The sequence below is a fragment of the Spinacia oleracea genome, chromosome 4 (genome assembly GCF_020520425.1).
Source record: "Spinacia oleracea cultivar Varoflay chromosome 4, BTI_SOV_V1, whole genome shotgun sequence".
Lineage (NCBI taxonomy): Eukaryota > Viridiplantae > Streptophyta > Magnoliopsida > Caryophyllales > Amaranthaceae > Spinacia > Spinacia oleracea.
Genome location: NC_079490.1, coordinates 183,030,949 through 183,046,238, shown reverse-complemented (window position 1 = coordinate 183,046,238; position 15,290 = coordinate 183,030,949). Strand labels below are relative to the sequence as shown.

The 15,290-nt window shown below is 35.3% G+C and overlaps 1 protein-coding gene across 4 annotated transcripts in view; it reads left to right on the top strand.

The window, feature by feature from the left end:
- Positions 1-4,418: 4,418 nt before the first annotated feature.
- Positions 4,419-15,290, top strand: part of LOC110783730 (uncharacterized) — a 33,379-nt gene continuing 22,507 nt past the window's right edge. For 2 of the 4 annotated variants that reach the window (XM_021988093.2, XM_021988091.2), the window contains exons 1-3: positions 4,426-4,898; positions 9,808-9,975; positions 14,430-14,504. In XM_021988093.2, the coding sequence (XP_021843785.1) occupies positions 4,608-4,898; positions 9,808-9,975; positions 14,430-14,504 (534 nt within the window). In that variant the 5' untranslated portion in view covers positions 4,426-4,607. Of the gene's footprint in view, positions 4,899-9,807; positions 9,976-14,429; positions 14,505-15,290 lie in introns of those variants that run through there. The other 2 variants (XM_056843184.1, XM_056843183.1) reach the window with 2 other exon arrangements.

Here is a 15,290-nt window from a genome sequence, read left to right as displayed (position 1 = left end):
TCCGAATTAAAGGCCATGGGCTACCACCATGAACCCCAACTCCTGTTTGTCTGTCACTTTAGACGTGCACAGTCTAAAGCTATTGCTACTCAGTTTCACTTTACATGATTTACAAATTGAAACTCTGTTATGACTCAACAATCACATAAGGCATACAAACCACATGTATTCACAACTGTTTTTATCTTGGAATTAAGTAAGTGATCATAAAGGGATCAAACAAGACTCATTCCAATTAAATCCAACCTTTCCTTTAATACTGATTAACCCCTCTATATGGGTATAAGGTTTCAACTTACTAAACAAGGTCCTCGGCCCTCATAAAGTAGTGAAAAGCTAAAAGGGAACAACAATCAACTGATCTGAATCAATATATACAAAGTAATCTAGTGTTCCCAATCAAACATGTTTGCATCAATCAGCCATACTAACATGTTATAATTCTCATAATGCAATATAGGTTCAATATGTTCATGCAACAGTATTAAACATGCAATTTCAACCTGACTAAGTTCGTCAATAATATCAACATCACCAAGTTCAACAATACTATCAACATAGCCAAGTTCAACAACAAATTCAACATGGTTTCAACAATTAGCACACATTCCAAGCACACAGGTATGTACGTACCTTGTGTAAACAATTAATAGGCCACTTTAACACTTCCAAAAGTCGCCTAAAGAGAATCCTCCGCCTAAAACAACCAACAAATAATCCCAATCAATTTCTAATCATTGGCAACCATAATAAAGCATTCTAAATGCACCCTAAACATCTTTAGAACCTTCCCCAATATCGAAACTTGAATATTTGCTCTCCAAGCATCATAATTATTGAATTAGTGATTGAAATTCCTTGAAAACTTTTTGCAAACATCGTACTTTAAATTTTCAGCAATATAAATTCATTTATAACTTCACCGAGGCCAATCTACGTTCCTAGTACATCGAAGCAATAAATTTAATAACCCACAATCGTCCTACCATGATTTACAAATAATAAAACCTTGAAATTCATACTTTAGATATCAAAAATTAATATTTCCATGTACTTATATAATCTGAAAATGAATTATATTATTTAGACAAAATATAAAGTTCTGAAATTCTAAATTAAATCATAAATTCATAAATTCAATTTAATTAAAATATAACTTAAATTAATAACATTTAAATTAGAATACTTGATTCAATTGCTTAGAGTTCAAGAAATAACCAAGAAAAGAGGAAGAAGAAGCTGGTCGGCGACAAGGGGCGGCGGCACCAGGAGCAGGTGGTCGCGGAGGCTGGCGGCGCGATGGTGGTTCAGGTGGCAGGAGGGCTGCTGCCCAACGTGGAGAAGGGAAGACGAACACGCGGAGAAGAAAGAAGGGTGTTGTTGTGCGTGGAGGGCGCGACAGCAGCAGGGTGGCGCGGTGGTTGCGCGACTGGTGGTGGTGGTGTCTGGTCGATGGTGGTGTGGTGGTGGCTGTCGAGGGCGGCTGTGCTAGTTCGACAAGAAGAACAACGAATGAGGGGAGGAAAACGAAAGGGAAGAAAACGAAACAAGAGGGGAGAGAAGTTACCGGCGGTACAGGCGGATGACGGAGGGGGAAAAACGCCGGCGGTGGTGACGGCGGTTAGGACGGCAACATGAAGGCTTGAGGGTTTGATGCTTCACGTAGGTTGTTGAAGGAGAGAAGGAGGGTTTTGGTGGTTTTTGCTTCTTACGTGAAATAGAATAAGGAGGGAGTAAAGAGTTTTGGGTTTTTGTTATTTGGGCTTCACCTAATTGGGCTAGAATTAAGATTGGGGTTGTTTGAAACCAAAATGGTTAGCATTGTTTTTCCAAATTCAATCGAACGTGTTTTCGTAATTCGAATTCTTTTCAACATAAAATTCTAAAATTATTTTAATTTCATAAATCGTTGAAATATTTAAAACGTATAAAAATAAATATTCGTTAATTACATATTTATTTCTGAAATTCGTAAATTCCATTTAATATAATTAACTATACATTAAAATATATTAATAATATTTATAATTTTACGGGGGATTACAGTTTCACGGGTGGTCTACTGGGGTTGCATTAAGGAGAGGAGTTGATGGTTTTGTTAACGGGGTGTCCTCAACCACCGTGTTTGTCACCAGCGACTAGCGCCACCTTACTCCTTGGTGCAATACCACCATCTCCACCGCTTCATCGCCTGATGTAGAGTGTTTCCGGCGAGTTGCGGTTAACGGTTGTATCGAAGGACTGATTTAATCAAGGTGAAATGGGCTGGGAAAATTGATTAGGGGAAATTGCAAGAAAGCCGAGGGACTTTTTTTATAAAAAAATAGTTTAGTTTTTTAAATTTTTTTAAATTTATTTAATTAAGAGAAAGTGATTAAAATAATAATAATGACATCATATCCGACATTGTTAGCCGAAACTCGACCCGATGTTGTAATTTAAAATGTGTGATTAAGTTTTAGGCTATGATTAACAAAAATGAAAGTTTGAGGTTGTAACTGGTAAACTGGTAAAATTTTGGGGTTGTAATGGACACATTTTCCTAATTGAGTAGTTCTTTTTTTATTAGTCCTTTTTACATCATGTATGGAGCTCAAAGGGCGAAAGTCTAACTAATTTTTTTCCGAATAATAATTTCAAAACCAACACTAATAAATAACTTATGCGCGCTGCTTGAGCTTCTACCATGGTGGGAGCTTAAACCGTGGAAGTCTACACCATGGTGCGAGCTCAAAAGGAGAAAGTCTAACTATTTTGCAAAATAGAAATATATATTTAACATTAAGTTACAAAAAAAAAAAATTAATATCAGTAATAAAAAATACTTTTTTTTATTTTTAATTTTTAATTTTAACATGAAGGCTTTTGCGTTTTAAGCTTCCACCATGACAGAAATTTCTTTGTTTTAAGATTCCACCACAGTAGAAGCCCAAACAACAGAAATCTATACCACGATGAGAGCTAAAATTCAACAGAAGTCTAACTATTTTTTACCCTACCTACAAAATTATCTGAAGCTTCACTCACTCACTGTTGTTGGCGCAAAACAATTTGTGGCCACGCGATTAGTTTGGCCACATGGGTTAGTTTTATGTTATTTTTATTTCTTTTTGTTGCGAATAATTAAGCCACAAAGGCAATATAAATTACAAATAGGGGCGAGAATTCGAACCTGAGACAGTACACAAATCCTTGATCTTAACCACCGGAACAAGACCTCTTTGGCATTAAAATAATTTTGTGGGATTGATTAATTTTTGGTTTTCACACGCGCCGAGGAGGACCACTTCTTGGTTTGCACACACGTCGAGGTGATAACTTCGACATTTTGGTCAAGTATATCGTAAATGATCTTCATACTACATTTCATGCGAAATTAAGTGGTAATTAATTTGTTTGTATAGGGAGTAGTCGAAATAATTTAGTAGTTGAAAGGATTGATAACACGTTGTCATCATTATAAGTACTTTTTCCGAAGGAAAAATTGATAAATTTGGATGTAGAAAAAAAGATATTGAAAAAATACACTCAAATTTGTTTTAGAGGAAATACACATAACTCAAAATTTATATTGAATATTAATTTTGGAGATCAACGAGGAATAATAAACCTCAAGTGGCTTGTGTGACTGTGTCTATATGGATACAAGTGATCCAAATACAATCATCTTCAGTACCAATACATAATATGATAGTAACAAAAATGTAAAATTGTCAAGAAATACCAATACAAGTCATTTGCGTTATTGATACTGATATATTCTGTGTTATTGGTACTAAAAATGGTTGTATTTATTATAGACTTGGACTTTTTCACCAACCAACATTTCTAAGAAATTTTTTATTTTTTAAAAACATGTGACAAAAAATACGTTAAAACTTAAAGGAAAAATTGTTTTTTACCATCTAAAAAAATCGAAAAATTGATTTTTATTCCGTACTACCTAAAAAACTAAAACTTGTATTTTACCACCTAAAAAAAGTACAGTTGTTTTTTACCACCTGAAAATGAAATATAGATGAAACCGTTATGTGGGGCCCGCAATACGGTAATATTTATGATATTTTCTCTTTCTTCCACGATTTCATGTATTTATCTCCCTTCTTTTCTCGTGCTTCCTCCTCTTACATGAAACATACAATTTTTCATCCCATAAATTCACAAAAATGATAAAAAAAATGAATAAAATTTAATGGCACTAAAAAGAGGAGAGCGAAAGAGTTAAAGAAAATCACAGAAGGAGTGTAGAAAATTGGAGCGAAATTGAATTATGGGTCTCATATAGTTTCATCAATTTTACCATTATCAATTGGTATAAAACAAGTTTTACTCCATATTTTGTATAAGTGGTACCGTAAAATACAGGTTTTAAAGTTTGTAAGTTGAAAAAAAAAAGTAGTTTGTAGGTTGAAAAAACATTTTTTCGCTTTTTTTAGGGGTAAGAAACCATTTATCCAAACTTAAAAACAGAACAAAAAATAAGAAAATCAGATCTGCAGCAGCTTCTTAGAGTAAATTCGTCAACACCAAAATCCAAAAAATCAACTGACAAATGAAATTCAATGCATGGGAATCCAATTTCTGAATCCCATGATTTCTGAACTGAAATGCAGCCAGGAAGTGGAACATCATCATCGCTATTTTCGTTGAGTCCACTGCCTTTCATCTACAGTATTAATGGCGAATTAAGCAATACCGCCATTGAAGGTTTCGACACTTCTAGGGTTTTTTTCTTGGCTTCTTTGTGGTTGTTTCAAGGCGGTGCTGGTGGTGAAGAAGGCGGCGGCGGCGGTGGTGGTGGTTCAATGGATTTTTCAAAGGTTGGAGAGAAAATACTAAGTTCGGTTCGTTCGGCTCGGTCTCTTGGTCTTCTTCCTTCTACTTCCGATCGTCCTGAGGTTTTTAATCTCCCACTCTCTGATTTCCGTTTTTTTGGGTTTGATTGTGATAATGTGATTAGGTTACTGTGATTAGAATTATCTGGTATTAATTTTTGTAGCTAATTGATGTCCTAAATTAATCTTGGTTCAATGGTGTTAGTTTTGGAATCTTTTTTTGAGTTCATTTGGTTGTCCATTTGGCGATGTTTATGCTAAAGTGTTGTTTTGGGTGTTATCAGTTTGATTCGGCGTTGGTGTACCTCGATTGAGTATTCGTGATTCAAAGATGAAAGTTGAATTAGGGGAATAAGTGACAAACTTATTGTGATCAAAATATTTTGACGTGGATTACATTCTATTAGATGATAGAAGCTGATAAATTGGGTTAGTTGTAGTGCAAAAATGTTACTCCGTAGAAGTTTGGATTATTTAGATTTGGTCATGATTTTTTGCTTCAATCTGCTTTCATTGAGACGGGGGATGTAATTTCAGTCTTACCTCGATTGAGTATATTGGCTTGCTTGAATATTTGTCGATTGGAGATGAGGACTGAGTGATGGTTTTAGGTGATCGTTGCTTGAAAAACTATCATGCCACCAAGCAACTCCAAGATTAGAAATATACCCAGCTTTAAGGTACAACTAGTTTTTTGGCCTAAATGGTTTGTGTTTTAGAATACTAATATAGATGCAAGTCATGCAACTACCTTTTATTTTTAGTTGAACTCTGACTTTGGGAATATTTTTCTGGTAACAAACTATCAACTAACAACTTTTTGTCCACTAGAATGTGAAAAAATGTGTTATGATAAATTGATAATTGAGTTCATGGATTAGCATGTAAAAACTTAGTGGAACAATGCTACATGCAATCTGATTTTCGACGATTTAATTACTTGGAGATGTTGATGGATATGATAAACATGATGTTATGAGGTTATATGAGCAAAATTGAGGCCTTTGAGCACATATAATTATTTACATGACAATTATTTTGCCCAAATTGTGACTGTCATTGACTCCATGTTTTTGGTCTTTTCAAGCTCATATCTTCTTCTCTCACTTAGGTGCAGCAAAAATGGGTTTGTAATTTGACTGATATTGTTGTTATGTTACGCAAAATTCTGTTTCTCGTAGCCCAAGTAAGATAGAGTGTTTGAGTAGACAATACAATACCAAGTTGCAAACTAATCATAAACCTTGCCCCTTACTTCATCAGCATGACATCCGTCACTTTAATTCTTTTTATGCAGCCAAAATTGGATAATATAGCTAATTTAATCAGCCTTTACACGCCCAAATGACACTGGACTTGCCGGGTAAAGTTGCTTGTTCAAGACCTTCAAGTGACAAAATCTATTGCGTAGACATTGGGGGGAGAGAGAGAGAGATTAATTTTATGTATATTTCTGTTGAAGACAAAGATTTACCCGCTCTTGTTTTTGGATCATAATGAACTGATTTAAAATCGTTGAGTGCAATATTTACTCCCTTTGTTTCATGTTAGTCGCGAAACTTGTCATACTTTGGGAATGAAGAATATTAAAAGAGCATCATGTGTTGATGTTTCCTACCATTTATATTATTTCTTAATCAATATCTACTTAGCTTTGTGGCCTACTGCTTTAGGTTATTATTATTATTATCAGAAACATGACAACTAAAAGGGGGCATCCAGAAAAGGAAATTTAACAACTAAACGGGCGAAGGGAGTATTTGTTATCAAGTACTCCCTCCGTCCCATATTTATAGTCCTGTTTGACCAAAAACACGGGTTTTAAGAAAAAGGGAATATAGTATATGAAAAAGTGGAATAAAGTACAAATGATGATTGGTTTGTATGGAAAAGTGGAATAAAAGACATGGGAAAGAGACATAGTACAAGGGGAAGTGAAATATAGTATTAGTTTTTGTTTTGTTGTGTTTTCAATGCATTTTTTAATTAATATAGTACATGATAAAGTGGGGACCTTAATAGCCAAAAATAGAAACAAGACTATAATTTTGGGATGTCCGATTTGGAAAACAGGACTAATTTTGGGACGGAGGGAGTAGTATATTTTCATCGCGTATCAGATCATGGGTTCATTATACTCTCTGGTTGTTGCAAGGTTAAGGGCTTAAGGTTGTTCCTATCAGCATACCGTGCAAGCTGGTGGACATTTACAGTCAATGGGGGTAATGTTGATACTCGAGGGGTTCTTTAATAATCATACCATGGGTTAATTTCAAATAGCCTCTTGAATATTGCAACTTGGCAAGGGTAAGTTTATATACTTCCGACCCACTTACTGTGCAAGCAGGTAGCTCCCTATAGGAAATGGGGGTAATATTGACATTGATTCTCGATGGCTTTTAAAGTCTTTAAAAATTATATGGTGGAAGACAACTTAATTCTCGCAAAATGGAGGGAGGGTAGGAGAGGGCTATCACGATCATTAGACTACCTACCAACTTTTTGTGGTACTCCTTTTTAGTATTCCTAATGGTGTGGCTTATGACATAGTCAATATTGTGTGAGAATTCTCTGGTTAGTGGTACATAGTCAGTTTTGTGTGAGAATTCTTTGGTTAGTGGTAGGTGATGACTGACGAGGATTATTTGAGTTGGAACCTTATCATCATTATCATTACCCCATTGCCTCAAAGAAGCTCCCGCAAGAAGCGAGGTAAGGGGGGTCGGATGTACGGAACCTTACCCCTACAAGTGCAGAGAGGTTGTTTCCAATTGACCCAAAAGTGATAACGGGATGACAATGGGACGACCATCTTCTACTTCATGGAAAGGAAGCGAAGAGGTTTTAAGAGCCATTTTGGTTTAGTCCATTACATCCCAGAGCCAAAGAACAAATGAATCTTTGGCTCCATCGGAAATGGATATAGTTGGAACCTTATGTGTAGAAAAAAGTAGGAAGAAGGTTTGGCTTCTGGATAATTGATGATGATGATGACTTGTGGCATGGTTGTATTTCTGGGAGGTGTCCTTCTATGAAAAATTTCCTTAGCATGCTTGAAGGAGATGATAAACTTTGACTTCCCTTTTGAGTCCATTTTGAGGACTAGGGCTTCTCATATGATGTGTTCCTTTGCTTGGGAAGCTACAAAGGCAAGGATCTTGTTAGGATATGAATTCTAGTGAAGAAATGACAGCTTTGCTAAAAGATGCATTTTTTGCAAATCTGATGAACAGTCAGTGGATCATCTCATACTTTTCTGCGGCACTAAGTTTGTCTCTGTTCACACTTACTTGGGTTTACCGGATAAGTGAAAGATGTTAGGTGGCTTGAAAGAGAACACCGAAGTAAAGGGTTTACAAAATTGCAATATTGTGAAATCTAGTTCTTTGATTATTTGGTGATGTACATGGAAGTAGAGGAGCCAAAAATGTTTTTGACTAAGGACTTATCAAAGAACATATTTAAGTTACGTTCTAGGATTTTTACAGTCGGGGTCAATCGCTTCATTAGGGTTATTAGTGATCTAACTAATCTCCATTGATTGAGAAACAAGATCATCTCTTATTTGAGGTTGTGTCTGCAACATTTTTTCTTTTGGGGGGTTTGTGGACCTGACTTTTGTCAATAGATTTTTTAAAAATGAGTACACAATACAGTACTGCAAGACATGACTTCCGAGCTTCCGTCAGTAGAAAATATTATTGTTGTTTATATTTTCTTGAAATAATGGTATTCATTTCGTCTTTCACAGTATTACTGTGTGACGGGTGTAAAGTACTTTGGCTTGCAGTCCTTCTGCCTTGAAACACTATTTACTTCTCTATTTCTACTACTCCCTCCGTCCCATAATTATCTTCCTGTTTGACCAAAAACACGGATTTTAAGAAAAGTGGAATATAGTACATGAAAAAGTGGAATAAAGTACAAATGATGATTGAGTTATATGGAAAAGTGGAATAAAGTACATGTGAAAGAGAATATAGTACATGGGAAAAGTGGAATATAGTACATGGGTGGGGTTTTCAATTCAATTTTAATTAATATAGTACATGAGAAAGTGGGGGCCTTAGTAGCCAAAATTAGAAACAGGAAGATAATTTTGGGACGCTCGTTTAGGAAAGCAGGAAGATAGTTTTGGGACGGAGGGAGTATATGATGAGATTGTGGTTGGAACTTGGAAGTACATAGCCAAAAAGCATTTCAGTCTCTGCTATGTAGTCTCCTTGCTGATGATTTGATGCGTGTGAATAAGCCTGCAGATTCAGGTGACGCCACTGTCAGCTGATTGCAATTATTAATTATTTAGGCCTCCATTGTTGGTGGGAGATGGTAGTTCTTTTTTGCAGAATTCTCATTTCTGAGAGACCCACTGATTCGCTAAGGTTCTGAAGTCTAATCCAAAAGCTTGTCTATGGGCAGCCAAGAGGGAGAAATTCAGTTCTTTGATAAGCTGCATGTGTAGAGACCCAAGTTATCGTCATCTAATGTGTATGTTTTGGTGCGGTGCTAACGGGAAGATGTCTTCCTCTTGTTTTTGCATTTTAAGCTGTTGTCCTTCCTGCGAAACTAGCTATATCGCCTCTATGTGTGGTTGGGGTAAGTTGGGTATTTTCTCTGAGAGGAATAAGGATAGAAAGCTTGTATGGCAATCTTTGTCGTTGCTGTTATATGCGTAAGGCGATGGAAAGGAATGATTAGTTTTAGGTGGGTGTTTAGAAACGTGTCTGTGTAGCTGAGTTGTATGCTTACTGTTTCTTACTCTCGTTGTTCACATGCTAGTGAGGTTTTCGCAGGATCACTTTTTTTAATTGACTTAAGGCTTCTGAATGCTATTTTGAATTACTTAGTTTTTGGAAGACTGCTGCTCCTCCCTCTTTGTAACAACATTTTCTCGTAAATAAAGGGGTCTCCACCGACCTATTTGTCACTGGTAGCGATTGTTTAGTGTCCATTGCTGTTTGACTTTGTGCAGGTTCCTGCTAGGGCAGAAGCAGCAGCAGCTGTTGCTCGAGCTCTTGCAACTCTGGCCCCTGACCAGAGGTTCAATCTGCCATCAAGTTCTGCAGAACTTAGTTCCATATACGGAAGCAGGCCTCAACACCCAATTGTAGAGGAATTAGAAGAAGAATTCTATGAAGAGGTTTGTTACTGCTGCTTGGTTTTTACTTTTTAGTTCCATTATTCTATAGTTATCTCACGTGTCTTGTTGTGTATGTAGTAGAACACCAGAGTTATTTGAGTATTTCACTGCAGTTTCCTCCTCCCCCCCCCCCCCCCCCCCCCCCCTCTTTGGCCCTTTCTTGTATAATTCAATATGATTTTTGATGCCTGGTATTCCCTTAGGTCCACCAGAGAGTGGCCGATCTGTTTTGAGGATTTGGACATAATTTTGGTCTATCTTTGCCTTCTCCCATCTTTCTTGTCTTGTTTTATGAGTGCCTCTTTGACATAGAGGTTTCCTCACTCTGTGGAACTGTTGTTGCTTCTCAGGGTCAACGGTGACGGCGTAACTAAATGCAACAGTAGACAACTTATTTTCAAGCTTATCTCATTCATATTTTAGTACTTCGTATATGTATTTAGTATCAGCTTAACACACATAAACGTAAACAAGATGTGCGTTTTGGATTTACTCTCAAAATAAAAGTTAATTGGACACTCAAGTTCGTGAAACAACTTAAAACTTTTCCAGGGAAATGTTCAGTATAATTAATCAACTACATCTAAAATAAAGCATAGCAAACAATTAGGTTTTAATATTCTGCTTGCATAAATCCTATACCTCTCTAGCCTTAAACATATACTAAGTTAAATAAAGCACTGAAATAATATAGTCCTAAATCCTAAGTCCCTTAAATATTGGGCTCACATTATTTCTACAGAATTTGAAAATAAGTCGAGCTGTTCTAAGCTAGGTAGAAACGTGTAGTTAGATAAGTTTCAAAACAAATCTACTCAACACCCCTGACCTTTATCTGTTGCCATCTAATAGTGCCCTAAATGAAAGGATTAGTCAAAATTAGCTATCGCAACCAGCTGAGATATGTGAGCCACAAATCTGCACTGCTGCTATGCTGCAAGGGTTTTAAAACCTCATTGCATTTGCTGCTCCTTGCCACATTTTAGTGCAACACATGCTTTCAAAGCACCACGAAAATGGCATGGACATGTACCAAGCTCCATGGAATGCTTCCACCCTACGATCCTCCATCTGAATCTTTGATAACTGTTTGAAAACGGAGTGAATTGTTTACAGAAGGTTTGACAGGCATTGTTGGCTATAAGATATCTACCTTTTATGTCTGGCAAATCCTTGTTGGTCTTGCTTTTTCCTTCCTGTAGTTTTAATTTTGTTTTGAATCCAAGGAAAGAAGATAATAACAAAATAATAATAATAATAATAATAATAATAATAATAATAATAAATTGCCAATAATAATAATAATAAGTTAATAATAATAATAATGAATAATTAATAACAATAATAATAATAACAATAATAATAATAATAATTAATAATAGTAATAATAATAATAATAATAACAATAATAAATAATAATTGAAATATCTGACTAATGTTGATTGGACAAGCTATGTGCTCGTTACTTGAAAAGAATGACAGAATTCAGTGTTTGCTTCTTTTCTTGGTAGCCCTCCCGAAAAAAGGGATATACAAGTTTCGTTGAATAGTCAACACGCTTGGCGAGTTCTCTTTATATTGCTTGTAGAAGCATGAAGCATCAGTGAGCTCATTAGCAGTGAAAGGAAGTATATGCGAATTTTTGTAGTCTGGTGATTTTTGTTGAGGAATGACACACCAATGATTATTGAACACGCTCAAAGAACCTTGTCTTATCTTTTGATTTGTAGAATTGTAGGTAACTGTTGTAATTAGGATGAGCTTCAAGGTCCCGATAACCATTCATATGTCGACTACTGGGTTCTCAAGTAATTGAGACTTGTGAAGTGATGACTAGATGTTTCTTCATCATGCTTATAGATCAGGCACCAGTTTAGATTGCTACCTAATAATTGTCTTGCTACAATTTTCTCAAAATTAGTTGGTTGTGTGTATACAAGGGCTACTACTACATTGTTCTTGAATGTAGAATAGAATTAGACAAGATATACTTCAATCTGCTATAAATTGGAGATAGGCTTATTTTGACCATTTAAGCACCATTTTTGCAGTCCAATACAATTTCCCTCTTTTTTTTTTCCATCCAACTGTCGTCCTCAGGTCAATCGACGTCAGTAAAGATGGACCTAATGCTTAAACAAGCAACCAGTAACTTGAATATTTCTATTTGTACAAGTTGGCAACTAATCTAATCTATCCAATCGATTTCTTCTCTAACCAATGATTTATTATGCAGTTAGCTGTTGTGTGCTCTTTGATTTTATTGGTCTATAGATGTACGCTATTTACTGTTGTTGCCATTTGATGGGAGTTGTATTCATCTTTTATCTTTTTTTCCAGATCCCCAATCTGACTTCCCAACTCTACTGTGACTTTTGAATCACAATAGCCCTAGCCAGTGCTTAAAACCATGTTATATACGCATTGAAGATAATTGAAAGACTTTTTTAATACAAAGGAAATGAAGCTATTGTCAAACGTCTACTGGACCAAACTATTGTTTTGTTCTAACCAGTTCATAAATTATATGGCTGAGAGTAATTTTAGTGGCTTACCCTAGTTGTGTTGGGTGTGAGATTTTCCTCCCTTAGATGGGTCTGGTGTGTAAAAGGAGTATCTCATTGTGTGGTTTATAACCTGATAATCTGATATTAATTGGTCTTCAGCTTCTGGTTAATCAAATTGTGTTCTCTCAAATTCTGTTTATTGAGTTGGTAAGGAAGCAGTTGCAGCCTGAAGATTCAAGAGAAATAATGTTACAACTTCCATAGTGGAAGGTTCTAAGATCAAGTTTGGTTTGTGGTGAGATGAGAAAAGGTACTAGACGCCTCGGACAAAGGTGGCAGTCCAGGGGATGATTTGAGTTCCTTTTGAGGGTGATGATGGATCTTAGAAGGTGAGAACTTCTGTTGGATGATTTGAGGATGATGAATGGAGGAAAACTGTTGTAACGGACACGTTTTTTTTTGAAACTTCTAGCATTGATTTGCAAGATATTAAGACTTTCCAAGAAACAGAGAAAGGTTACACTGAAACACAGTCTTAAGTATCTCTAGAGAAAGAGAAAATGAGAAGTCTGTGTTGTTGAAAGAAGTAAACACTCGTAGATCCTGTTCTCTTCACAGTAAAAGTACAAGATTCATACATTAAAATTCAGTTTTAAATAGTAAAATCAGTTATATTCAGTAAAATTTATACTCCATAACTCCGTATTCTATAAAATAAATAGTTTTAACAACTACAATACATAATTTCATGTAACAAAAACAATAGTTAATCATAAAAATCAGTTTTAATTAGTTTCAATCAGTAAAAATAAGTATTTATCTCTAGAAATAACTTATGTTGAGTAAAATAAGATGAAGAGAAAAGGCCATAAGTAGGAGGCTGAAGGTTATGGTTGGACGCCAACGGTTGTTGACCCTTTTCATTGGCTTTATCCCGTGATCTTCAATAAAAAATGAGTTACTTCCTCCGTTTTTTTTTAAATGCATTACTTTGACTTTGACACTATTCATATACTTTTGACTTGATTTTTTTTTTTACTAATATATAAAAAAATCAAATGTTATGTGAAATGTTGTTGTATTAGTGACGATACATATTTTCATAATATCAACTTTTTATAATTTTTACAAATAGAAAATTAGAGATATTTAATGGTCAAATGATGCATTGACAAGTAAGGCGGTCCAATGCATTTAAAAAAAACCCAGAGGGAGTGTATACTTGTGGACATAACCATTTTACAAAGATGGAGCTTTATTTATGCAAAGAGAACTCTGAGGCTAGTTTTCCATGTTTCATGTAAAATATTTGGTTTTGGAATTTGGAAAACATAAAATCCAGAATTAAATATGAGGGCCGTGGTCTTAACTAGACTTCCATTGTTGTTCTTCCTGGAGTGAAGTTTAGAATATGGATGTTAATATGAGAGACGAGGTCTTAAAAGATGTATGTTAATATGAGAGACGAGGTCTTAAAAGATGTATCCTTAAACTAGGTTTTGATGTTTTTGGTTCTTCTCTTGTTAGTTTTAATGACCATCTGTCCTTTAGTTGTAAGTATATCTCAGTCTTCTAATAAAATATTCCTGTTTCTTAAAAAGAAAGGCTTCCTCTGGGTCTGACTTTATGTTCCTCACCTTTAGGTTTTTTCTTGTTGGTTTATTTCCAATAAAAGTTTACTTATAAATAAATTTTATTCCAAGTAATCATTTTAATCCTGGCTTGATCAGTTCATACTTCAAATTTTCATCCTCTTATGGCGGGGAACATTCCATGTCTTCATTCTATCGTACTATGTATGATATGTCTGTTAGACTATTACTAGAAAGCAAGTATGTATTGGCTCTCTTCTGTAATTGAAGGCTTTTATACATTTGTAAAACCTGTTTGTTTGAATATTGTAATCTAGTCATTTTATGCAATGTCATTGTGATTTTCTGTCAGCAGGATTTTGACCCAGTTATGTATGTTCTAGAGCACATTCCATCAGAAGAAGATGAATTGGAACATTATGAAAAAAAGGTAAGACTTTATTCGCTTCTCGCTGTTGTTGTTTATAACAATGCAGATTGTTAAATACTAGGTTTTGTTTGGCATTGTTGCATATGATGTACTAGTGTAATGAGTTTGATTTCAGCCAGCTTTGGTGATCCAATTGTTTTGGCGTGCATACACTTTTAAAATGAGATCTGAAATATAGAGGAATAGTAAGCTCTGAGAATGAAAGGACACATGCTTAGAATGGACCCCCCAGTTTGATGTATGCAACTGCCAGTAGAACTGTAAGTGGTAAATTATTAGGTATTATAAGGGGTCTGTTTGTTTCAAGTTATTTTAATTGATTTTGACTTACTTTAGGAATAATAAGTTCAGATAAGTTCAGCACAAAAACTTTTTTTTTCAGACAAAATAAGTTAAAGTTTTTTTCCAGACAATTTAACAAGCAAATATGTTTTGTTTCAGACAAAATAAGTTCAGAAAAAAGTCCAGATAATTTCAAATAAGTTCAGGTAATTTAATTTCAGTCAAAATTAGGGAAACCAAACAGATCCCTAAATGAGGTCAACAAACTTTCAGCAGTAAGATGAGAGGGAAATCTGATGGAGGTTTACTAATTCTTGTAGAAAGTAGAGACACTGGATATACTAAGTGAACATATACGAGAAGAGGGTAATAAGGTGGAGGGAAAGCGTACTTCATGCAAGAACCTAGATAAAAGCAATAAATGTGGATCCTTACTTGGCTGGCTTGTTGAATTTTTGTGTGCCGCAACATTTATGTAGGGCCATGTCTATATGCCTTTGTGAC